Here is a 23,984-nt window from a genome sequence, read left to right as displayed (position 1 = left end):
TTGAAGCTGAAACTCCAATACTTTGGCCATCTAATGTGAAGAAATGACTCATTTGAAAAGATCGTGATTCTTGGAAAGACTGAAGGCGGGAAAAGGGGATGACAGAGGATGAGATGGCTGGATGGCATCACTTACTCGATGGACATGAGTTTGAGTGAACTCTAGGAGTTGGTGATGGATAGGGAGGCCTGGCGTGCTGCAGTCCATGGGGTCATAGAGTCAGACATTACTGAGCGACTGAACTGAAAATGCCAACTTCTGTCTGCGAATTATCTTAATTCAAGGAAATGGCATCTTCCAGCAGTTATTTCTAATGAACATTTCAGTGATATTATTTAACAACTTTGAATCCAGTAGTTCAGTCAGTGAGAAAAAGTAAAGTGTACTAGATTATCAGAATCCTTTTATCTCAACATGGAATGGTACACTTTTCAAAAGCATGTTCTACATCAATTTGTGTGAATGCCATATGAAAATGACTACCATACCTTGTTTATATGTTAAAGGTAGATTCACTTCATAGAAGAAGCCGTAAGATTTTTGCATTAGAACACACTCTTTATAGTTGGATAGCGTGCCTTTGAAGAAAATTTTAGACATTTCTCATGAAGGAACACAAGAGAATAAATGGAATTCCAAGTTTTAAAATGATAAAATGCCCTTTTAGCAACTTCAGTGCTACAACAGCCTTCAAAATTAGAGATACAGTCATATGCTGGAAGCCTCAGGCTGAGCGGGGTAGATACATCAGAGAGGATTTAGCTACAGACCCAGATGCAGCTCATAGTCCTTTCTAGGAGCGAGAAGTAAATGATGGGCACTTATAGTGTTCTGAGGCTTCCCTTACTAATAAACCAGAGGACGTCACAAAGGGCTTAAGTCTCCTCATACAAAGGACAAAAACTGAGAACTTTCCATTACTGATGTCATCCGAAACGAAGGGCATAAATATTTGTTTGATCCCAGTTACCATGGCTAAACGCTGAAATACTCATGTGTAAATGAAGCTGGGAACGAAGGTAACTTTAAAAATCAGCTTACCCAGGGGACTGCTTACAAGGGTACTTGAATGTGTGTCCCTCCATATGTAAGATACCTTGTCCTTTCTGCTGAGCAGATAGCAGAGGACTGCTGCCTGACCATCTCGGGGAGCCTCGTAACCTCTGGCTCAAAGCTGGGCCTGGCACTCGAACAGAATGCTGACAGTCAGTTCTGGAGCATGAAGCCTGACGGCAGGATCTACAGCAAGCTTAAGCCAAATTTAGTTTTAGATATCAAAGGTAAGGATTATTTCCCCTATCTGCCTTGTTGTGTCTTTCTTTAGTTAACTAAAAAGCTCTACTTTTGACATCGGGCGCACTATTAATAGTAAGTGATCCCTTATGCTGTGCCAGCCTCAGTGCTAAATAAACACTGTACACACGTCATCTCACGTGATCTCCACAGCAGCCCTAAGAGGCCTGTGTTATCCCTCCTCTCCCCATTTTACAGCCCCTCAGAACTGAAGTTCAGAGGGGTGAGTCAGTTTGGCCACACCCACAGTGCTGAGGTGGAATCTGGACATGGGCCGACTTTAAAGCATTTATTACAACAGACTAAAAATCACAAGTTAAAAGGCTCAGTCTATATAGCTGATGGTACTCATGTACATGCAAGTAACCTAAAATCTAAGACTGAAAAGTAATTAAAACAAACAACAAACACAGCCAAAGAGATTTCAACTGAACATTTGCTCAGTGAAGTTACTCTGGAGTGAACTGATTGATGGTGCCTGGAGAAGACCAAATACGTTTATTTAGGCAAGTGGTTTCCCAACTTTATCTGCATCAGAATCTCCTGGAGGGGCTGTTAAAACACAGATTGCTGGTCCCCTGCCCTCAGAGGTCCTGATTCAGGAGGTCTGGGGTACAACCCTGCATGTCTGACAGGGTTGCGGGTAATGCCCATACTGCCAGTCTGAGAGGACTACTGATGATAATTTTAAAATAAAACAAAGTTACCAAATGTAGACATGGGAATTTAGTAAACTCTTGTTGCTGCTGACAAGCAAATGAAGACAGTGCATTTTGTGTCATATGGGGTAATTTTGCTTTAAATTATTAATGGAGACTTTCTATTCCATATCAGAAAACCAGTGTGGTGATGTTTGTAAATTTAGTGAAACTATATAATATAACACACACACAGTTTTAAATTATGGCTAGAAAGTTGGCTCTGTTTTACTTGAGTCAGGGATCTAGACCAAAGCTGTCATTAAAAATTAAGATATAGGATTAAAGAAATAGCTTGTAACTGAGTTTTAAACTAACTTGTAGAAAATGGAGAATAAGCCTGAACATTTCCATCAGGGGCTTTGGTGGCCACTGATTCAGATCTGCGGGTGGGGAGAGTGGTCAAGCCACCTCACAATGGGGTCTGAGGTCACAGAGACTCAGAGGAGCAAAAGGTGCTCAGAGGCAAACCAAGTTCACTGAGACGGAGGCAGGGCACTACACTTACGGAGCAAAACTAAGCAACGTCTGGCTCCAGGCTGGATGGGGCCCAGCATCATACCTTGTATAAAATGCAACAGGAGACGAATGCATTGTAGGCTGGCACAACAGACTTGTCAATATGTACACAAGATACCCATTTTATAGATGATCAGCCTGAGGTTCATCGGTTGAGTCACTATCTTAATTCTTATTTGGATCAACTTGTTAAACTGGAGCTCCTCAGTCTGTACAAGATAGTTTTAACACCTCCAGAGAAGCCAAAGAAATGTGACTAATTGGAAACACAGATGTGGAGGGAAATATGGACTAGTGTCTCTTACAGTATGATCCACTTCCTGTGTCCAGGGTTAAGGTCACTGTGATCTTTCTGAGCAAGTGTCTTAGAGCATTTCTTTTATTCTTTCAACATGTACTTGTTGGGTACCCACTTACCCACAGTGTGACCAGCTCTGGGCCAGAGACTGGGGATACCAAAGTGGTGGGGTGGGAAAAGACAGTACCTTAGCTTCAGAGACCTTACACTCTGGAAGCTCCAAGCATATGGGATTTTCCCCACTTGCTATGCTGGCAGCTGACCAGGAGTAAGGATACCTGGCTTCTAGTCTTGACTCTGAAAAGGACTGTGGGGCTTCAGGAACTTTCTCCTTAGGGGCTTCACTTTAAAGCTCCAAGGTCACTTCCTAAAATGCAACACAAATTAGTCCAATGCCTTTGGAATAAGGATACTGTTCTGGTCTATTTGTGACCTCTCTGCGTTCGAGCAAGGTAGCTGCAGTAGTCCCTTGCTATCTTGGTCAACTGGGTTTAAATGTCTCCGAATGTGGGAGAATGATGCCATCTTGTGGACAAGACAGAGCAGGGCCACAAACTCACATCCTGTGCAGACGAGACAGAAATACAGCTCTCTTCAGGGCACTTCATAGGAGACTGAGTTTCCTTGGCTACAGTTGTTGACCATGTGTTAGCTACTAATATTACAAGATTTATTCCTTTTAACCCATCTCCTGATATTTTGATAGACATCTATATGTTATTTCAGACCAAAGACATGACAATAGTGTAAGCTGATTCATGCTAACTTTAAAAAGATCAAAGTTTGGGATTTTATTTCTCCCCAAAGGCAGCAGAATGAATCAAATTATTTTTCAAGAACTTTCTAGTTGTCATAACTCTAGAATTATGATATACACAAAAAGTATGTTTAAGATATTATAATCTTGAAGAATGAAAAAGTGCATTGTGACCTTAAGATAATACTTCTGACATCTCAATGCAGTACAGTGTGCGTGCCTCAGTGGAGACGGCAGGATTTGTGGTGGTGGTAACTTTTGATCTCACTGCAAACTTCAGCATAAAAAGCCCAGGGCGCTTGCTTTGTATTCCGTCCTGTATCTAGCTGTGCAGAGGCGCTCAGTTATGATGATGATGAATCAGTTTCTTCCAAGAGGGGCACAAGAGATTATTTTCTTCCATCAAAACTATGTAACTTCTCAGACCTTTTGGAGGTTTTAAAAGACAATAAGAATATTTGATTCCCCTTGGCTTAAGGCTGCACTATGATTTCAATACCAGTCACACTTACCCTGCATTAAGATGCGCAGATTTTAATTCTGACAGAGTCCTAGGTGCTATAACAATTGGTACAGAGGCTTGTGCTGAAAAGTACCTGAAAGGATGTTTACGCCACACTAGGGAAAAAAAACAACACATGACCCTTTCTTTTGTCCATGATACTTCGCCATTGAAAGTAGAGGCCATGAGGCTATTTTTAACACTAAAGAATCTGAAATATCTGGTAGGTGAAAGGGAGCGTATGGAAACTGTATTGGATTTACAGTTCAGTGGAACTCAGCATATTAAATGCTGTGAGTTTTTATGCACCACAGCCTGTCGGTTCCCAGAAGTGGGAATGCTGCTCTGCCCACTATACTTCGGGCTGTCACTCCAACCTCCCCTTTGACCTAATACCACCACTGTTCGTTGTTGATGCAAAGTTTGTCCCGATGACCATTCCACTGCTGAGCCTGCCTGCTTTCCTCCACTGCCATCTCAAATCCACGATCCCGCCACTGAATATTTGTCACCATCTTTGCTCCTTTCCCATCTCTAGCTTCTTTCCTGTTCCCCCCAGTTTCACAGATCTTAAGAGTGACCACGAACTAGCTTTTAAGACTTGAGTAGGAAAAGGAGCCTGGGGAGGTAGGACATCAGTATGGAGCTGCTGACGTCCTCTGATGGGGCTTTGACACATCACCCCCAGTGGGTGGAGCCTTAGTCCTCGGAGGCAGTTCTGGGCTTTCCCTCCTGTGTGCCTTCCTCGAGGCACGTGGTTTCACACCTTGCTTACTCTTGCTGCCCTGGTGGTGTAATAAACTGTCTTGCTACAGCTCCTTCACATGGGCATATTTCCCTTTATCATTTTCCTTTTCTTTCTTTCAGGGGGTACACAGTATGATCAAAATCACCTTATCCTTAACACTGTCAGCAAAGAGAAGTTAACACAAGTGTGGGAAGCCATGGTCCTGTAGACCTGAGTAAAGAACACAGGAAGAATATTTCTGGAGGCCTTCCAGAGCTACCTTACTTAAACAAAAAAAGAAAAAAAGGCCTGCTGCTGGAAGCGCCAAGAAGAGAGTAGACCTGCTCCTTCAACAACTCTAAAGTCTCTCTTGAATCACGTTCCTGTGACCAGGACAACCTCTCATCAAAAGATTGTGATCATTTTAAAACAATCATCTGTCCTCTTGTTTGTTCCCTTTCCTTTCAGGAGCTGCCTAAACAGGTTGCCTCCTTAGCAGCTTTAGGGTGCTTTTTGGAAAAAGTTATACTAAGACCTTAAGAGATGATGTATGTTTTAAATTATTTCCAAAGATAGAGAACAGGACCAAACTTACCGACCTTGCAGGCCTACAAGTCCTGTACACTTTAAAGGGAAGGACAGAAGCTCAAGTTTGTAAGGTAGGAGTCGCTTCAGCATCTGAGAAGAAGTCATTTTATTAGGCCTGCAATTTTGGTCCCTGATCCTCTGTTTTCTGGACTCATAATTATGCTGTAAAGTGGGAAAGCCTTAGCTGTTCAGACATATTTTAAGGAACTAAGTATAAACCAAGTATGTTTCTGTTAATATTAAAAATTAGCAAATTTACAGAGCTATCATGTGCACGTCCACTAACATTAGCAGGATCTGCATTCCCACTCACCTGCGGCCGCTCTAGACCGCCACATGTGAGTGTTGGTCCTCTGCCTGCGCCCCTACTGAAACAGTACGATCACGACCTCATCTATTAGCCCATCCTCACTCGCCTACAGCTAGTTCTGCAGTGTTAAGCAGGCCTTTGCCCAACTCAGATCTTTTAGCCCAGTTTCCCCCTCCTAAGCAGCTGCGCTGACCACTGGGGGCGGCCTCGCGTCACTTACTTCAGGAAGCAGACACTTGAGGTGTGGAAGGTGTAGAGGATGACCAGCGATTCTCTCCAGAAAGAAGGGAAGGGAAGGAGGCTGTAAGCAATCCCTGTTGCCTGAATCCTGGGACTGAGAACCCTAAAATACAGCAAGCATTTCAGTGAAGAAGACTGAAAATGCTGAGCCGCTCCCTGGCCAAGCTGTCCTCGTCACTGAATAGTGGTGTTCTGTCACATATCTCGTTTCCAGTTGTAAAATGTTGATCCTCTGGAGTCTGCAGTGGGCAATGACGGTCATCAGCAGTGTACCCTGCAGGCTTTGAGTCTGCACGCACGTGTCCCACAGCGGCCACCACGTCGGTCCTGTTCCCAGGTATAGCGCTGGCCTTAGGCCTTTACTCATCTCACTAACCACAGTACGGTGGGCTAAGACCGTCTAGTGTGTGTTGAATTTCTCTCTCAAATAAATTTGTTTTTGGTTAACTGTATTGATAAAATCTGAGAGGATCCATTCAGGAGCCCTCCAAACACTTCCAAGAGGGTCGGGGCACATCAGAAATAAATGTCTGATCACGACATGGAAGGCTTCACAGCTGCTGGATTAAGGGCAGAGAGAGATTTCTGACTGCCCTCACTTCAGAGTCAGTGGGAAAAGGGCACCCGTCACTCTTCTGAGTGGAGATGCCCCCTCACTACCAGCTGGGAGCCCTCAAGGCAACAGGGCTGATGTTTGTTCGGAGAAGTCAATAGTAGCTTATTTACAGCTGGAAGAACCTCTTTCTTCTGAGGTAAATTTGTACTGGTGGGAACAGTAATTCTAGAGAAAAGCCCTCATCCAACACACTACAATTGAGTGTCTAGCAGGAAGAAACCGAGGAGAAAGCCGCTCACCCAAGTCTCTGTCAGAAGCTGAATGCTAGTGCTGGAGGCCCAGTGATGAGGAGGCACAGCAAAGCAGCAGTCACTTTACACCAGTGAAGGCGGGGCACAGACTAGAGGCTCAACAGCCGCAATGGGCTTACTGGGGAGGTCAAAGTGCAGAACTCTGGGCCCCAGTGGAAGGGTTTGCATTTCCACCGAAGAGTTCCCAGAGAAGCATGTTTCCATTGCTGAGAGAAGACTAGCTCGCTTATGTACAAAAGTAAGGGTTTTAAGAAGTTAGAAACTCAAACATCTCCTTTCATTCTCTGAGAGGAATGAACCAAATCACCGGCTAGATTCTTCTATAGGCCCCTAAGAGATGCAGAACTCTGAGGGCTGTGAGGACAGCTCTAGAGCAGAGGAATAAAAAACGAAGGAAACCCTGGCCACTCTGAAACGTGCTCACTGATAAGTCTAGAAGCTTAGTCAGCTCTTCAGGCTGCCACTCCTCCACACGCTGGAAGTTTTAACTCTCTCACAAACATTAAGATGGTGAAACAGTTTGAGCTACTAGAACAGAAAGTGCTGCAACAATTTGCAAATGTGCTGTGAAAAAAAACAATAGACAATTTTCACTGACTTTACAGACAAGCCCAAGTGCGGATATTTTCATATCGTGTCCTTACTTACGCGCGTGTCCCTTGCGCTTGGCACAGAGAGAGCTTGGCAGATGGGCAGGCGCGGCAGGTGATGGGAGAAAGCCCTGGGCAGAGCAAGGTGATGGCTGAGGGTGGGAGTGTGGTTATAAAATCTCTGTGCCTGGCTCAGAAGATGGAAAATTACTGGCAAGGAGTGTGTTTTTTATATCATGGAACTTGCAGTCTCATCTGGAAAGGGATGGCTAGAAAAAAGCTGGGGCCTGCAGGCACTCACCGAGTAAGAGAGCCAACAATCACCAAACTGAATATTTATTTAAACAACGTTAATGACGGTCTTTCCTCGTGCATGTCCCCTTTCTACCTTCAGGAAGGCTTCTGGAACTTTAGAAAATGGAAAGGTTTTTTCAATAACTGGCTGAATCTGTAAAACACAAGAAAGGTTGACCGGTGGGTAAGAAAACCTACATCGCTCACCATAGATAACCTAGTTTACGTAGGTACTTCGTTTCTTGGCGTCGTCAGCCAGGCTGCTCTCTCTCGGGTCTGTGTGGCACCCCCAGTCAGGAGCTCACAGTGGGCCGGGCCACAGCTGCACTGCTGCACCTCCCACCTCTCAATCTCCTATAATGCAGCCCACCCGACCATCCGCCTTGCTCCTGCTCCACACTGTGGCAGAGCCCCTCCAGAGCATCCAAACCCGGCACCCGGTAGCCACCAGCATCCTGACCTCAGCCCTCTGCAGACCCCGACTCTACCAAAACGGGTTACTTGTCTGAGTGTGGGCTGCGTGTGCGTCTCCTCTGTGACATCTACCGCGTGTCCAGCCTAGGTCTCACCCAAGCCTGCCTGACCCATGGTCTGCAGTGTGTCCAGAGGACCGGTGTGGCCTCTTCAGACTGCTTGCTACAGCTGAATGCACATCTCAGCCACGCTGTCCTGTGTGGCAGACATCAAAGAGGGCATCCGAAGATTCCTGCTGTGCAGGTAGTGCACAGGATAGGGACAGATTTCATAAAGTTTGTTAACTGTTCGGCATATCTACTTGAGCAAAGCTGAGTGCATCGTGGAACAGGCCACCTCTTCTGTATCCCCTACAATACCCAGCACAAGGTTAGGCACACAACAGGAGCTTAATAAGTGTCACTTAGGTGAAAACTAGTAGGATAACTGGGAAGCGAGTGTCTTTGGGGGCCCACCTGTGGCTGAAGCTTCCCTGGGGGCTCTGCTGAGCTGCAGGGCTGGTTAGAATTTACGGGAACACCAGCTCATAAAGGCTCGAATGCTGCTGGCTCTGTGTGGTGCATCGTTAGCGCTGCCAGCAATTGCCTTTGAAACTGGGACCAGTTAGCGCTCGCTCTCCCCACACACACATCTGACTGAACTCATCCTTTTTAAAACTTCAAGCAAAAATCAGTAACCATCCACTTGGCATCTCAGTGAACTATCTCCCACTGCTCCATGGACAGGCATCAGTTGTCAGAAGGCATGAGCTTACATCTTGTGACTCTTTTACAAGAGAAAGAAGTATATGCTCTTGTGGTATTCAGATGGGCTTTCCTCTTGTGTGAATTTCACAGCCCCACCACCAGAGAGCATCTCAGACCCCCAAAGTTCCCTTCTCCAAAACGTTGACAATTTTTTGTACTTATGAACCACGATAAGCTCATAATAACAGCACCAGCATGGGCTGTCCTCACCATGTGCCAGGCACTCTAAGTGCTCTATGTTCTTTACCTCATTTAATCCCGACAGCCACCTTATGAGGTAGGTACTGTTATTATTCCCTTTTTACAGATGGATACGTTAAGGCACAGTTATATCACCAACATCACATGACTGTTGAGTGGTAAGACAGGCTTTGAGCTGGTACCAGAGTGTCTGCTCTCCCCACTCTACACTAAACTTTCTGTACATCATCAGCTGCTTTCTATATCTACTCCTAAAATCTTAAGGGGAGAGAAAGGTAACCAAGGATTATATGGATTCATCACAGCCTACATCTTGACTGGCCTGCCAGCCATGTTAATGTTAATGGACCATGTTAATTGGCCATGTCAGCTCAGGATCCAGGCTGTGTCCAGGTCACTGACATAGCCCAAGCGTGGTCCCTAGGCCACCATTCCCACTGCACCTATGGAGGACACCACTGGCTTATAACTGCGGCCCTCCCCAGCAAGCTGAGCATGATCTCAACACAGCTGCTGCTATGAACAGAACAGATTTGAGCCAGCCTGTTGGAGGAAACCTACTTGCTTGTCTGGTAGAAGAGTGGAAAGCATCCAAGCTGTTCCAGCATGTCCCACCCAGAACCTTCTGAACCCAGCCGCTAGGACACTGCTTTCTGGATGCTGATTACCTGAAAAGGAATCACCTGAATGCATGCTTAAAATGCAGAGTTCTTGGTCTCCTGTTAGACCAACTCCATCAGAATCTCTAGGGGAGAAGAGTTTTCTGCACATCAGAGCGGGAATCACTACAACCTTTTGCCTTATGCTTAGGGTTCCTGACTTGTGTCAATCAGGGGCACATCCACCCACTCCACAGAGGCTGAGCATCTTCTAAGTGCCAGGCGCTGACATAGAGCAGCACACAAAGCAGGCACCTGAGAGAGAAATCAAGAAAGGAGGCAACAGGGACTGACTAATCACGGAGCAACCACAGCAGCGTTATGGGAAGCCACTCCAGAATGAGGGGCTGCCTGGCAGGCTCCACCCACTTTAGAACCTGGCCAGAGACGCAGAGTCTGAACTGATGACCCACGCAGCTGGCGGCGACGGCACACTTTAATCTGGCTGGTCAGGCCCATTGTGGCGGATAATCCCATGGGGCTGACTGGGGCATAACGGGCATTCAGCTCTTCCCGAAAGTGACAATGAAGAGGCTTTCAATGAACAGGCAGGCAAATGCCACTGCTGGCTGAATGTGTGACATCAAACAGAGATTAACAGCATAAAGAGGCAGTGTCTATGCGCAGCCTCACACCAGACCCAGAATGCTTGTTTGTGATGGACAAAGGGATCAGAGCAAAAACCCAGAGAGGGGAAACAAAGGTTACCCACGGCACGGTGGGGACGCTGCTGCAATGACTGCTGCAGCCCGGCCCACGCACGGAGCCCTGGTATAAAGTGGCGGGCTGCACACTGCACTTGGGGGCGATGCAGGCACGCAGGGATCGAAGCTGACTGGGAGCCCACGGCTGCGGCATTCCAGCATCCCTGTCTCGGACCCAAATCCAAGCTCTCCTGATGGCCCTTCCCTTCCTTAAACAAAGGGTACACAAAGCCAGGCCCTGACATCCTTCCCTGAGAACAGGACCATGGGAGGAACCTCGGGCTCCCTGGAGCAGCCCGGGAACACTGCTGTCAGCAGCAGTTGGGAAGCCTCCCACCTCCGAGGCAGAAACCCTCTGGCTGAGAGCTGGTGGGGAGGGCCAGGGGAGGCTCTCCCTCAGTCCCCACTTCCCCGCAGGAATCACTGAACAGTAGAGTCCAAAAGAGGTGGGAGGAGTTGGGGGGATCTCCGAGCCAGCCTGCTGGACAGATTAGAATCTAAAGCACATGTGGTTACGGACTAAGTTCAAGGTCAGAGCTCTTAGCAGAGGAGCAGAGTGAGGATCCCAGACCCCCGATGTCATCACTGCACAGCTTGGGGACACTTTGGGGAGGGAACTCGGAGTCTGTCACCTCTTCCCCAGACCTTCAGCTACAGTCTCTACCAGGCACAGAAACTGACCTCAGAGTGTGGGGAGTAGAGGGGACAGAGGCCCAGGGTGACCTAAAGCCCTTGGCATGATCCCAGTCCACCACCGGGGGACAGGCCCAGGGCCCACAGCAGGGGCGGCAGGGCCGCAGCTGACCACCACCTCACAGAAAAGGGTAGCTCTGAGTTCCTCCACAGGGCCAGGACTTCCAGAGTCAGGATGAAGGGGGAAAAGGAGGCTTAACCTAAGGAGATATGAGGAAGGAAAGGGTGGGCTTTGCTCAGACTTGCTATTTCTGAACTCCTTGGCCCCAGATGGAAAACTCAAGGCTGGAAGATAGGAGGTGCGATTAGGAGGTGAGATGGGAGGGGGAGGGTGCAGGAAGAGGCTGCTCCCCAAGGGAGTAAACATACCCATTCTGGAAGCATCCCAGGACTGTCCCTAGGCCCCCTTGAAAAAAGGCACTCAGAGCCAGAAGGTAAGAGGAGAAACTCGGCCTGCATCTCCCCACAGAAACAACTTCAGACGCATCTGAAGAACTTCAGCAGCATCAAGGCTATGATGTCCATGAGGTACCTGCCACATCTGGCAAGACAGCGCTCTCCTGGTGGTCCCGGAGACTCAGTCCCTAACCACTACATTCTTTCTATGGGGGAGAGCGGGAATCCGGTTGCAAGTAAAGGAGTTTAAAGCTTTGGAATACAGTTCATTGCAAAATTAGGGCCCAGCCATTCCAAGAGGGGTCTGGAAAATCATCTGCCTCAGAACCTACGGCACGCTCCACAGCTGTCCTGGCCAAAACCGTGCCAGAGCCACGTGTGGCGATCTGCATTTAAGCAAAAGTAGGGAAAATTAATAATCTGCTCCTTCAGTAGCACCAGCCACATTTCAAGTGTTCAATAGCCACATGTGGCTAGTGGTTACCACACTAGGAAATGCAGAGAGACCATTACCATTCACTGCAGAAAGTTCTAGTGAACAGTGCTCAGGATGCAACTCAGCGTGGCCAACACATCTCTCCACACCCTACTGAGCAAAGCAAAATGGCTACCAGCCCTCAACAGTTTTGAATTAAATTCAAATAAGTTCCATAGGGACTATGCTGATGCTGGCTAAAATAAATAAACCAAGATATGAACAACATCACTCAACCAAGACATCTGGTTGGTCACCTAGGCTCTTGAATGGACCTGTGGACTCAAATGGCCTTAATAACACACAAAGAACACAGGTGGGCATACACATACTCAGGAAGATGAAAGTGTCCAAAGGATCCCATACTTGAGCCCCAGGCATCGAGTTCCCCTCCTCAGGAGCAGAGACCAATAGTTCAAGTTTCTTTCAAGTCTTTTGATGTTTCACGCATTGTGGTAGGCACCCCAACACCAACAGTTAGCTAAGAAGTATTAAGAACGGGAAATGTTTATTTTGTTTAGAAAATGCCAATAAACTTCAGGCATAAGGCACAATTTCAGTTTCAGCCCATTAAACTCAACGTGCTAATTACCTGTTACATGTACAAAAAAAATCATGCTTTTGTTTCACCCTATGAATCACAGAACATCTTTGGAATACCCGAGAAACTGGTAATGGTGGTAGTCTGACAAGGAGAAGCTCCATGACTGAGGGACAGGAGTCAAAGGAGATCCTGTGAGATAACTTTTCCTACCTTTTGGATTTAGAATCTTACAAATGTATTACTCATTCAAAAACTTAAAGCATTTTGAAAGAGTAGGCTCTTCTAGTTCATGGCCGCACACTGTCAAATAACAACTCCAGGTCGTCTATTGGACACCTGCTAATTAGATTCATCAAGCACTGAGCCAAAGCCTGGAAGGATCTTCCATGTCCTCATCCAATTTAAGCTTTACTAACCACATAATATGTAAGTAGACCGGTTCTGTTATCCTTTCCAATTTTCCAGTGTAGATAGGCAACGACATCTCATACCCACAACAAAGCAGGATGCACGGGACAGCTGACCTCTTCGTGGATCCAGGGTCACATATCAACCACCACAGTCCCAGAGCCCTTCATGGTCAGAAATGAGCCCAAACGGCCCTGGTGAGAAGAGGATCAAAGGCCAAAGGACCACCTCCTCAGTCACCCTGGAGGAGGACATGACACCCAGAGGGCATCTTTATTTATTTCTGCTATGTCCTCTTTTAGCCATGCCGCCTCATATCTACCAGATTTAGTGGGGACACACACACAAGTCACCTCTCTTCTCTGTTGCATAACTAGTAATTTCTAGATAGAGTCACAATATTTCGAACACAAAAGAGTGATGCTAAGCATGTGGTCAGTCTGGAGCAGATGTCAGGACAAATGTGGTGACTTCCAGAGGACTGGGACCCTCTACGGATGGGGCTCCATTCAGCACTATGTAGAACTATGGGCCATATTATCTGAAGACAGCTCACCTCCTTCTTCCTAGAAGTAAAATAAGCCCCTCTGGGGGATGTGCGGAGAACCCTACAGAGAGGCACTCGATTCCAGTCATGACAAGGCTGTCCCTGTTCACCCAGTACACGTCAACACTTAGAAATCTGAGAAAAGGCATGCAAACTCGGGACCAAAATATTCTGGAAAGAGTAATGAGCCACTTTCTTTCGTAGCTTCCATGCCTGTGATAGTACAACAACAACAACAAACTAAATGCACAAAAAGCAGCCAGTAATTTCCTAAAAACATTCTTTTCCAAAACCAAAGTGCAAAGATGAAATGGGCCAGCGAGGGGCAGTTGCCAACACAGGAAAACCCATCTCAAGAGGCTCTTTCCGCATGGCTTAGCAAGGATCACGGGCTGTGCCTTGCTCCAACTCTCTCCCTGCCCAGCATAAAATGACAAGGACAGGTCAGTTTTAAGCTCAAGTCCCAAATCAGCTTCAAGCACTAAGCACGCAGCTTCATGATGGGGAGGGAAAAACGCAGGACTGGGTCAGGAAGTATGAGCTCTGGTCCCCCTTCTGCAAACTTGAACGTGTCCCTTTATCCTTTGAGCCAGTTTTCTCATCTATAAAATGATAATCATTGTATCTATGACCTCATGCAACCCTCAGGGTATATAATTTTCCCCATTCTGTAATTCCATATTAATTTCTCAATAAAAATCATAAATATCAGCACCAGAATATGAGTTTGCCTTCTGGGTTATTCTTCCAGAGATGGCATGTCTGGGCCATGAAACCGCGTGAGAACTTAACCAAGCAGGTAGTAGCCGAGGAGTCTTTCTCAACTTCCGTCAACCCTGAGAGGCCTTCTGACACCCAAAAACTGGGCTTCAGAGGGCAGTCCCTCACCATCAAGTCAGGACAGATTCAAAGAGAAACACCAACCAGCTGTCTCCACCAAAATCGCCATCAATTCTGAACCATTTCCTGTGCACTGACCCTCTCAGACGTACCATTCATTTGCCATTGATTTCATTACACTGGCCTGGGAACAGGAGACCTGGCGACCCAACCTACAGTCCAGTTCTACTGAGGCTTAGAGTCACAGTGTTTGTTCCCCTTGCTCATCTGGAAATCTGCTGGCCTCCAAAGCAGCCACACCCTCAGGAGCTCAAGCAGCAATTCAGCTGTAAACTCACGAGGCTATCCCCACCTTTGTGCAATGACTGTCTTCACAGTACCTTTTTTTCAGGACCATTATCAAAATGTTAGCAGCCTAGCTGTAGATCCCGGCTCTACTGCCATCTAACCAAGTGTCTCTGAGAAAAGCATATAAGCTCTCTGGGCCTGCCTCTCATCTTAAACCTGGGGGCTGCCCTACATGGCATATGCTCTTTCTCACATGCAGCCATCTGTGGCTATGGTTCCTATGGAGACAGAGCCCCAAACGCAGCACTTGAATTTGGCATATCAGGCAGTGTGGACACGGGCTGAGCCTACCTCTGTAGAGCTCCCACTGACTGGGCTTGCTAGGAAGGTCACCCAGGTGAGCAGGGACACCCTGGCAACACACTTACCTTTCCCGCCTCCACCAGTTCCGCAATGTCATCTAGACATGGACCGCTGGCCATGAAAAAGGCCCAGCGATAATGGACTCCTTGCCAGAAATGCTAAAAAGAAAACAAAACGTCAAATTTCAGAAAGGAAGAAATCTGACTAAATGCAAATTTAGGGAAACGTATTTCCTGGATGACTAAGACAGACAAACTGCTTTCCCATCTCATGCTGCCACAGTGAGCTGTACACCAGCATGGCGACGGACAGACAATGGATGCTCATGAATGTTTCATAACTGAGTGAGTGAACAGAGATATACCCATGTGAACTTGGGCTTCTTCCCCACGTTGTGACTATCAGGCAAGCAAGCACAGGAAAGCTCTTTTTCAAGGGCAGTCTCACTAGTCTCACACACTCGGTTTCTCCCCTAGGAGATATGAGGGGCTGAGACCTCTAGACTTTCCCTACCAAGGTGTGAATAAAGCCCCAAGGCACCAGAAAAGAGGTTTTACCTAATTCAGGAACGCTTCAAGGGCATAAGGCACCAAAATATGATCTTAGACAAGAAATCCAATCACAATTATTTTTTTTTTTCTGGCTCCGAGGAATAAGACAGTTTTAAAAGCAAAACGAAGTGTAAAGTTCCTCATGCATCATGGCTGGACCTTCCCCTAAAATTACACCGAGTCCCAAGTCACTGAATGCTATGATGGGACAAAATGCCCCCAGATGAAGATTAGCAAAAGTCTTATACCAAGAAGGTTCATGACCACTCTACTGCCATACCCACTTTTATTACTCTTCACGTCGGAGGTAGGATAAGCCATTATCAAAACAGCAAGTGAGCTGAGGTTCTCTGTGATACCTCAATGACCCTCCCAACTAAACGTCATCAGATGAGAGCGATCTAGAGGTAGGACAGGGCCAGCCAGTGTCCACCTGCCGCCTCCCTCCCCACACCTGCCCACCACCATCGGGCGAGCACAGGCTTTCTGCACTGAGCTCACGACTGCCTCACATCTCAGCATGACGATCAGCTACCATCTTGGCATGAAGCTGGCAGGGGCGGCAGAACTCTCCTGCTCTGCCTCAGGGCTCGATGGTTGTGTCACGTAGGTCAAGTTACCTCTTTCAGCCTGTATCCTGGCCTGTAGGGTGGAGGCACCACCACCTAGCTGATGGGGATGTTGGAGGGACTAAATGCGAATGTATGCAAAGTATCTGACACAGGAAGGATTCGACAAGTATTTATCTAGTGCTGAAAGTAAAGCTTGCTGAGGAAAGACTGGGGCAATGCAAACCAGTCTTTAAGACCGCAGAGAAACAGACAAACCCAAGCTGCTGTCAAGGCAACGGATGTGCCCAGAATGGCTTACTGGTTTGGCTGAGTGACCCCCTAGCTCATCGTCCAACCCGGAACACTGTTAAGAGTTAAAGGGGTCACTGGTAATCATTATCCCAGGACCACAGATGCAAACAGAGCCAAGCTCACCCTAGAGTAGGTATGACAAGCCCTTGGAGTAGCAGGGCAGAGCCCAGGCTGACAGAAGTCTCCAGATGGTACGCTCTTGGCTCAGGGCACTCTCAGTATGCCATTTAAATACTATCATCTCCTGTGTGTGTCATAGCATGAAAGAGGTCAGGAAGCACTGGTCTAGGGAACTAACTAAAACAAACAAAACCAAATTTGAAGGCTCAGGCAGCTAGACAGGAGGCATTGTCTGTCCCAAGCTTACAGCAGGTCCAGTTAATTATATTCACAGGAGACCTGTTCATGTACTTCTCCATAAGGACTGGCCTTATCAACTACAATTAAAACATTCTGGTAACTATTCAGGGTTTTAAAGAAGGAACAGCGATGGTCACAACTGCTGGATCTATGGATCTTCATGGCAGGTTGCTTTGTACAGTGAAACTTTTGGTCTGCAACAGCAGAATTTTATATTCTGCTCTAAGGGATCTGTGGTTTCTTTTTTTTCCAGGCCATTACAGGAGAGAGTAAACCAAAGCAGGCAGGCAGTACAATGAGGCTTTAACTGTGCACATTCTCAGGAAGACATCAGAAACTACTTAAAAGGTTTTCGCATGAGATTACCACTATCATCTTTCAAGAAAGGGAAAGGGAAAATGAAGAGAACTAGGCCTATTTTACTCTCAGAGGACAACTCTGAAGCTCAACTTGTTGGCGGTCTCCCTGGAACACCAACTGTGAAATCTTACGGAAAACTTAAACTTATATGCTAAAGCACTTGGGAAGCCTGGGTTTGATGAAAAGGGAAAGAAGAGACAAAGGACAGCTGAGACTCCGCTCTCCACAACAAAGCGCCCTGTGGACACTGCTCCCGGGTGCTGTCTGAACCAAGTGAAAGGAAGAACCTGGAGCACGCTGCCGGCTGGTTCACTCCTGTCACCCAGACCCAGTTCCTAAGGGCTGAGCAGCGTCTCCTCCACCACGGCCCTTCTTCCCCACCGCTAAGGACTCAGTACAGAGCATTCGAGAGACTTAAAGTCCTAAACTCCACCCCCAAAAGCTTCCAAATTAATTTCTAGAATCAGGAAGAAGCTGAAGATACTTATTGAGCCAGTCACCTTGCAAATATGGGGCAACACTTTCCTGCATTGGAGAAGGAAGTGGTAACCCACTCCAGTGTTCTTGCCTGGAGAATCCCAGGGATGGGGGAGCCTGGTGGGCTGCTGTCTATGGGATCGCAGAGTCGGACACGACTGAAGCGACTTAGCAGTAGTAGCAGCAGTAGCTCAACATACAATCTTCTTACCCTCGAGGGAACTTCTATTGCCTTTCTCCTGAGCCTGAAGTATTTTGCCAAATTAAAAAAAAAAAAAAGCAAGCATGTATCTTTATTTTTTTATATCACTTATTCCATTTGAGGTACTGGCATATCCCATTGTTACTACCATGAAAACAGCCGGCTCTATGCTGTCTTAATAAAACTTCCACCCTCATACACAAGAGACTTATGTACTATGACAGAGAAACAGAGAGCGAGCCATCAGGCAGGTACTAGGCGTGCCAAGTTCTTCACATGGAAGATTTCATTTAATTCCTACAATACACAGTAAGGGAGACACCATGAGCTGGATTTCACAGGTGAAGATGCTGAGGCCTAGTGACACTAAGTCATTTTCACAGGCTACACAGCTACCAAAGGGGAGGCAAGAGTTTGTACCCAGTCAGTATGGGACTCCAGAGTTGCTTTTCTCTTGGAGGAGAAAAGGCTTAGAGGAAACCCAATCCCAGAAGCCTGAGGTGCCTGCTGGCTCGCGCCAACCAAGACTCTACTCCTACCTTCAACGTCTTAGAACCCACGGTGACGCCTGTCTGTAGCATGCCGTCCGCGATGCCCAACCGGTCCATGTTCAGGAGGAAAGGAGTCACCAGAGTCACATACGTGGCTCCTGACCACTTCTTGAGGAACTTTAGAGCCCACGTTTCAGTAGATCCGCCAACGTTGTCGAGGATAAAGTCAAACCTGGAGAGGAAGAACCATATCAAAACATCCTGGTCAGCCTTTACCCAGGGCTCCAAGCCGCCTTCACTCCCTCCGCCAGGGAGCTCCATGGTTTGTTTCCGCGACAGCTCACAAGCAACAGAGGGGTGGCTGCTCGGACAAATGAGAAAAGGCACATCTACTTACTGGGTTTTCTCCAAGGTAAGTCAAATGTGATTTCTTTTTTAAATCACAAAATCGTCTTATTTTCTAATACTTTAAGAATGACTTAAACAAGTGGTTTTCAACTGAGAGTGATTTTGGTCCCCAGGAGACATATTAGGCAATGTTTTGAGAGATTTTTAGTTGTGACAATTGGGCGAGGTGGTGGTAAGAGGGTACCAGCATCTGTAGGCCAGGGATGATGATAAAACATCCTAAAACACACAGGAAAGCCTCTCACCACAAAAAAAGTATCCAGCCCCAAATGTCAACAGTTGAGAAACTAAGGTTGCCAAGGCTGAGACACCTTGACTGAAGCTTTGTAGAGAACTGCAAAGCTATCCATCCAATATAAGCCACAGTACTCTTCAGTGCATGTGAATACTTAAGACAGGAGTGCATTAGATTTTGACCCACACAAGTGATTTGCTTTTATTCCCTTCACAATCAGATCTGCGTGCAGAAGCATCCTCTTCACCTTCTGGAATTTTCCTTTGGTTTCATGTACAACATCAGCACAATGCCTACAGAGAAATCAACAGCCTGCTCTCAACCTTCAGTTCTGCTCTAACATGCCAAAAATACCCATCATACTGCAATCCACAGAAACTAACAGATATTCAACTCCTTACATCTAACCTAAAATTGCTGTAATCACTACATTTTACTTAAAGGGGATAAAACCCAAAGAAGCTTTAAAATACTTTTGAAAACAAAGATCTATTTAGAGAATACATGCTTATACATCAAGCAAGTTAATAGAGGAATTCCTTTTCCGTAAACCCTTTTTCCCTTCTAAATTCATCTGCATGAAGTCAAACATCAAACCTTCTAAAACCGACTTTGGCCAACTTTGTGGCCCTTGAGTTTTTCATGGGACTAAACTAAACAAGGGCAAATAAAAACGGAAGCATATGAAGTTCAGAAGAGTGACCTTACTAGATGATCCTTCTTATTAGGAAAAAAAGACTAACAAAATTCTTTTCATGAGTATAAGTTTCTACTTTTAAGTTCCTATTTCATTCCCAAATTTTAGATAAACAAATACGATGATACTTAATTTAGATAAAACTTAAGGGCAGCCTGAAACTGAAAGGCACTCAGTCATGTCCGACTCTTTGTGATCCCATGGAATATACAGTCCATGGAATTCTCCAGGTCAGAATACTGGAGTGGTAGCCTTTCCCTTCTCCAACCCAGGTCTCCCACACTGGAGGCGGATTCTTTACAAGCTGAGTCACAAGGAAAGCCTGAGAATACTGGAGTTGGTAGCCTATCCCTTCTCCAGCAGATATTCCTGACCCAGGAATCGAACCGGGGTCTCCTGCATTGCTTGTAGGTGAATTCTTTACCAACTGAGCTATCAGGGAAGCCATGGCATTACAGAGGGCAGCCTGGCATTATAGAATTGGCACTGCCTGAAAAAAGAAGTCCAGAGACCAGGCTGCAGACCTGGCTCTCCCACTAATGATGAAGTGGCATCATCCTAAGCATGAAAAATACTCCTAAATTCTCTGCCCTTTATGTTCTTGACTGTAGCATGACAGAGTAGGGCTGAAGTACTTCAAAGCCCTTTCCTGCTGTAAAATCCTAGGATTCAAATCTAAACGGCTATTTGGAAAGAGGAACAAATTTATTCTAGGTGGATTAAGAGACTAACCTCCAGGCAGAAGCTGCAAAGATCAATTTTAACTAAGCAGTCATTCAAAAAATAACAGCCTGCGTTTGTGAGCTACTGAGGTTCTCTGACTGGAAAAGAGCAAACAGGAGGAGCAAAGCCGCTGGACAGAGCCACAGAGGAGCACAGTGAGGTGCAGAGGGGAGGCCGGCCTGTGTGCGTGCCCGCCTCCACCTGCCAGGGCTTCTCTTCTCTGGAGACAGACTTCAGACATGCATAACCTAAAGGGGGATAGCAGGCAGATGGTCGCCTTGGCCTGTCTCCTGCTGCTGTTCCTAGAAGCAGCAGAAGAGAGATGGCTGGCTGACACTACTACTATGAGGAAGCCTAGGTTTTTCTCTCTCTTTTTAAACCTATGAAAATATACTTCTACTTAAAGTGAGCAGCAATAATTAGCTTCTGAAAACTAATTTAAGGGACTTTCCTAATGGTCCAGTGGCTAAGACTCCATGTTCCCAACGCAGGGGGCCTGGGTTTGATCCCTGGTGGAGAACTAGATCTCACATGCCACAATTAAGACCTGGCGCAGCCATATGAATAAATAATGTTTTTAAAAAACTAATTTAAAAAAGGAAAAATCTTTGCATCAGAAGTAGTGAAATAGCTCCTGAGACACTCTGCTGAAGCTTTGCCTGGGCTGAGTGAAGACGAGGTTCTGAAACACCTCCCTGTTTCTGCCTGAGCCACAGTCAGGAAGGATGGGGGCCTGAGAGAATTCCAGAGTCCGCTCCCACTTGGTATGTTCAGTCAAATAACAGCCTGGCGTTCAGGCACGATGACAACATCCATTACTGGTATCTACACAGCCTCTGCTTCTCTGAAACCCCCATTATAAAGGCAAGATACTAATCACATACGTCATGTACTGCTCTAGGTTCTACTCATGGTGACAAATGCCACTGGAGGGAATATACCTTCCAATACGACCTTCTTACACACCAGCAGTAAAAGTAAGTTAACTTCAAAAATAGCAAAAGGCCAGGTAAGCAACATATTGTCCTCAGTACAAATCACAGTACATGATCGTGCTGTATTAACATCTGGAGGAAAAACAGAAACCGACCTAAATCACCTCCAGTGACACCAAGTGTTTTCACAGACTCTTCTCTAAGACGCCAACGTGGCGGTAAGGCCACCGAACCATCTCAGGCGCGCATCGCCCATCGTCCTTGTTCCACCTTCCCCATGGGCACCCTGTTTGGATACATACGGCTTTGAAGATTTCAACTGCGCTTCCACATTTCCAGATTTGTAATCGATCACATCATCTGCCCCAAGCTTCCTCACAAGCTCACTGGCGTCCTGGGAGCAGACTGCTGTCACATGCGCATCCCATGCTTTCATTACCTGCCCAAGAAGGAAAGAAAAGGGGAGGGGGGCAGGAAACTGCATTGAACAAAAACGAGTTGGCACCACATGGTACACATACATCAGCCTCTAGACAATTCTAAGTGCTTTGTCTTAACAAGAACTACAGGAAGCCATCTGCCAGAGGCTAGTAAAAATGATTAAATTTTTGTTCACAAAGAAAGATCCAAGAAACAGATCTCATTTTCCCTGGACGAGACAGTGAGTCACCTTAATTTCGTGAAGTTATAACCAATTCATTTAAAGAGGGGCTCAGAATCTCACCAGCATCAGAAAAGACAAAAGTTGATGACCTTAAGCTTAGCATTTTCAATGATGACAAAGGTAACAGGGGAAAAAACACCACGTCCTCAGAAAATAACCATTTCAAATGTATCCAGAGCATAAAAACACAACATCACTTCATTTGCGTCTCCAGTAAGCATAACCTTGAGTCAGACAACAGCATCAAAGCAATTAGGTACCGGGTAATAAGCGAAAGGTGCTCTTAAAAATAGGGGAAGAAAATGTGGCCATTTTGCTTCCAAAACATGGATCAGGTCCTCTCCTTTGGAGTAAAAAGACCTAAATAAATGGTTTATGGGATTTAAAATGCAGATAGTTTATATTTTAAAATAACTAGACAAATAAAAAGAAGGATTCAGGATTAAGTATCCAGAAAGCCTCATGCTCCAAAATTGCTGTCATTCTTTCCTACAATGGCAATTTCATACAATTAAAAGGGAGCCATTATCAGCAAAAATCTGAGAACAGCTACTTGATGTTCACTGAGAAATTTCCAAATGGACAGTTAGAGGTCATAACAAATTTGTTGTTTTCTCGTTCCTGTCCTCAGTATCAATTTCCCAAGCTTCCTTGATGTAAGTTATAGAGGTTCATTAGAATAAGCGAGATCCGTGTTCTGATCACTACTGAAACCCCACTCAGTGATACACACACAAAGGCTGGAGATCTGTTAACTACAAAGAAATAAAGGATTTAAAAACTATTCTAATCTTATCTAATTTCTCACTTTTAAAAAGTAATATTAACCAAGGAATATACCCTGGAAATCTGAGGAGGAATTAAAACATTTAAGCTGACATCAAATATGATATTTTATGTTTATGGGCCACAAACAGAGACAACTGAGTATAATGACATGTTGCTTTCAACATCGAGTCCTAAACTCAACTTATATATGTGAAGAATACAATCCAAGGTGAATATCTAGTATCTATAGAAAAAAGAAACTGACAAGAAAAAAGGAAATTGTGTTCTAAGCACCAATATTTAATTTGTGCTTCTCTTAAACAGTATTAAATACTCAGAATCTGTCACATCTTGAGAAGTTCAATAAATTTTTTTTCCAAATTTCTAGATTTTCCTCTCCTACTTAGAACTATCTACTATCACTGCTGTTGCTGACGTTCAGTCGCTTCGTCATGCCTGACTCTTCTGCAGCCCCATGGACTGTAGCCTACCAGGCTCCTCTGTCCATGGGATTCTCCAGGCAAGAATACTGGAGTGGGTTGCCATTTCCTTCTCCAGGGAATCTTCCCACCTACTATCACTGCACACTACTGAAAGGTTTTAAAGCAGCTTTAGATTTAAAAACAATTTTATGTAAACTGTTAAAAATAAGAAGAAGAAATAACACAACCCAAGTACAGGAGACGTCTATAAGGCAAACAGTGCTCCGACAGGGACTGCAAGCTGGCAGTCACTCCAAGAGCCCTACACTGTGCCCTCTCCCTCCCAACAGGCATCATCAAGCTGATACTTGGAGTAAATCACCTCCTTGCATTAAAAAAAAAAAAAAAAAAAGGTTTTATCATCCAAACATGTATTTCCTAGATACTACAGTTTAGTCTTGTGCAATTTAAAAATATGATTTCCTATTTTTTTTTTTTAAACTATAGTCTCCTCTTCTACCCCACTTCACTTAAAATTTATCTGCGAAAGAATCTAGGCCATGTACCTGCAGAGCTTTTCCCTGGAAACTCTGGAATTTCTGCCTGCACACCTGGGACGGTTCCACATACTGCTCTGTCCTGTGTTTCCCATTTATGTCCTTTCACAATACTAAGAACAGCATCTGCGATTACAGAAGGCTGAGCATGTCTGCCTGTTCCTCTTTTTATTAAATCTCAGTGGTTGTCTGCTGGAGGTTGCAAAATGGTGCTACTCTCTATCTCCTGTCTTCACTTAGTAGTTGGAAT

The 23,984-nt window shown here is 45.7% G+C and overlaps 2 protein-coding genes across 4 annotated transcripts in view; one reads left to right on the top strand and one right to left on the bottom strand.

The window, feature by feature from the left end:
* Positions 1 to 6,384, top strand: part of CRYBG1 (crystallin beta-gamma domain containing 1) — a 232,342-nt gene extending 225,958 nt beyond the window's left edge. Inside the window, exons 21-22 of the mRNA XM_019967281.2 lie at positions 1,118 to 1,280; positions 4,935 to 6,384. Coding sequence (XP_019822840.2) covers positions 1,118 to 1,280; positions 4,935 to 5,023 — 252 coding nt within the window. The 3' untranslated portion in view covers positions 5,024 to 6,384. The remainder of the gene's footprint in view (positions 1 to 1,117; positions 1,281 to 4,934) is intronic.
* Positions 6,385 to 7,709: 1,325 nt separating this feature from the next.
* The window catches only part of RTN4IP1 (reticulon 4 interacting protein 1), a 51,708-nt gene continuing 35,433 nt past the window's right edge, over positions 7,710 to 23,984 (bottom strand). For 2 of the 3 annotated variants that reach the window (XM_019967282.2, XM_070795542.1), the window contains 4 exons: positions 21,626 to 21,762; positions 18,374 to 18,557; positions 15,087 to 15,179; positions 7,710 to 7,837 (listed from right to left, as the gene is read on the bottom strand). In XM_019967282.2, coding sequence (XP_019822841.1) covers positions 7,730 to 7,837; positions 15,087 to 15,179; positions 18,374 to 18,557; positions 21,626 to 21,762 — 522 coding nt within the window. In that variant the 3' untranslated portion in view covers positions 7,710 to 7,729. The other variant, XM_070795543.1, reaches the window with a different exon arrangement.

The sequence above is a fragment of the Bos indicus genome, chromosome 9, assembly GCF_029378745.1.
Source record: "Bos indicus isolate NIAB-ARS_2022 breed Sahiwal x Tharparkar chromosome 9, NIAB-ARS_B.indTharparkar_mat_pri_1.0, whole genome shotgun sequence".
In the NCBI taxonomy this organism is placed as follows: Eukaryota; Metazoa; Chordata; class Mammalia; order Artiodactyla; family Bovidae; genus Bos; species Bos indicus.
This window is presented reverse-complemented; position numbering and strand designations above follow the sequence as displayed.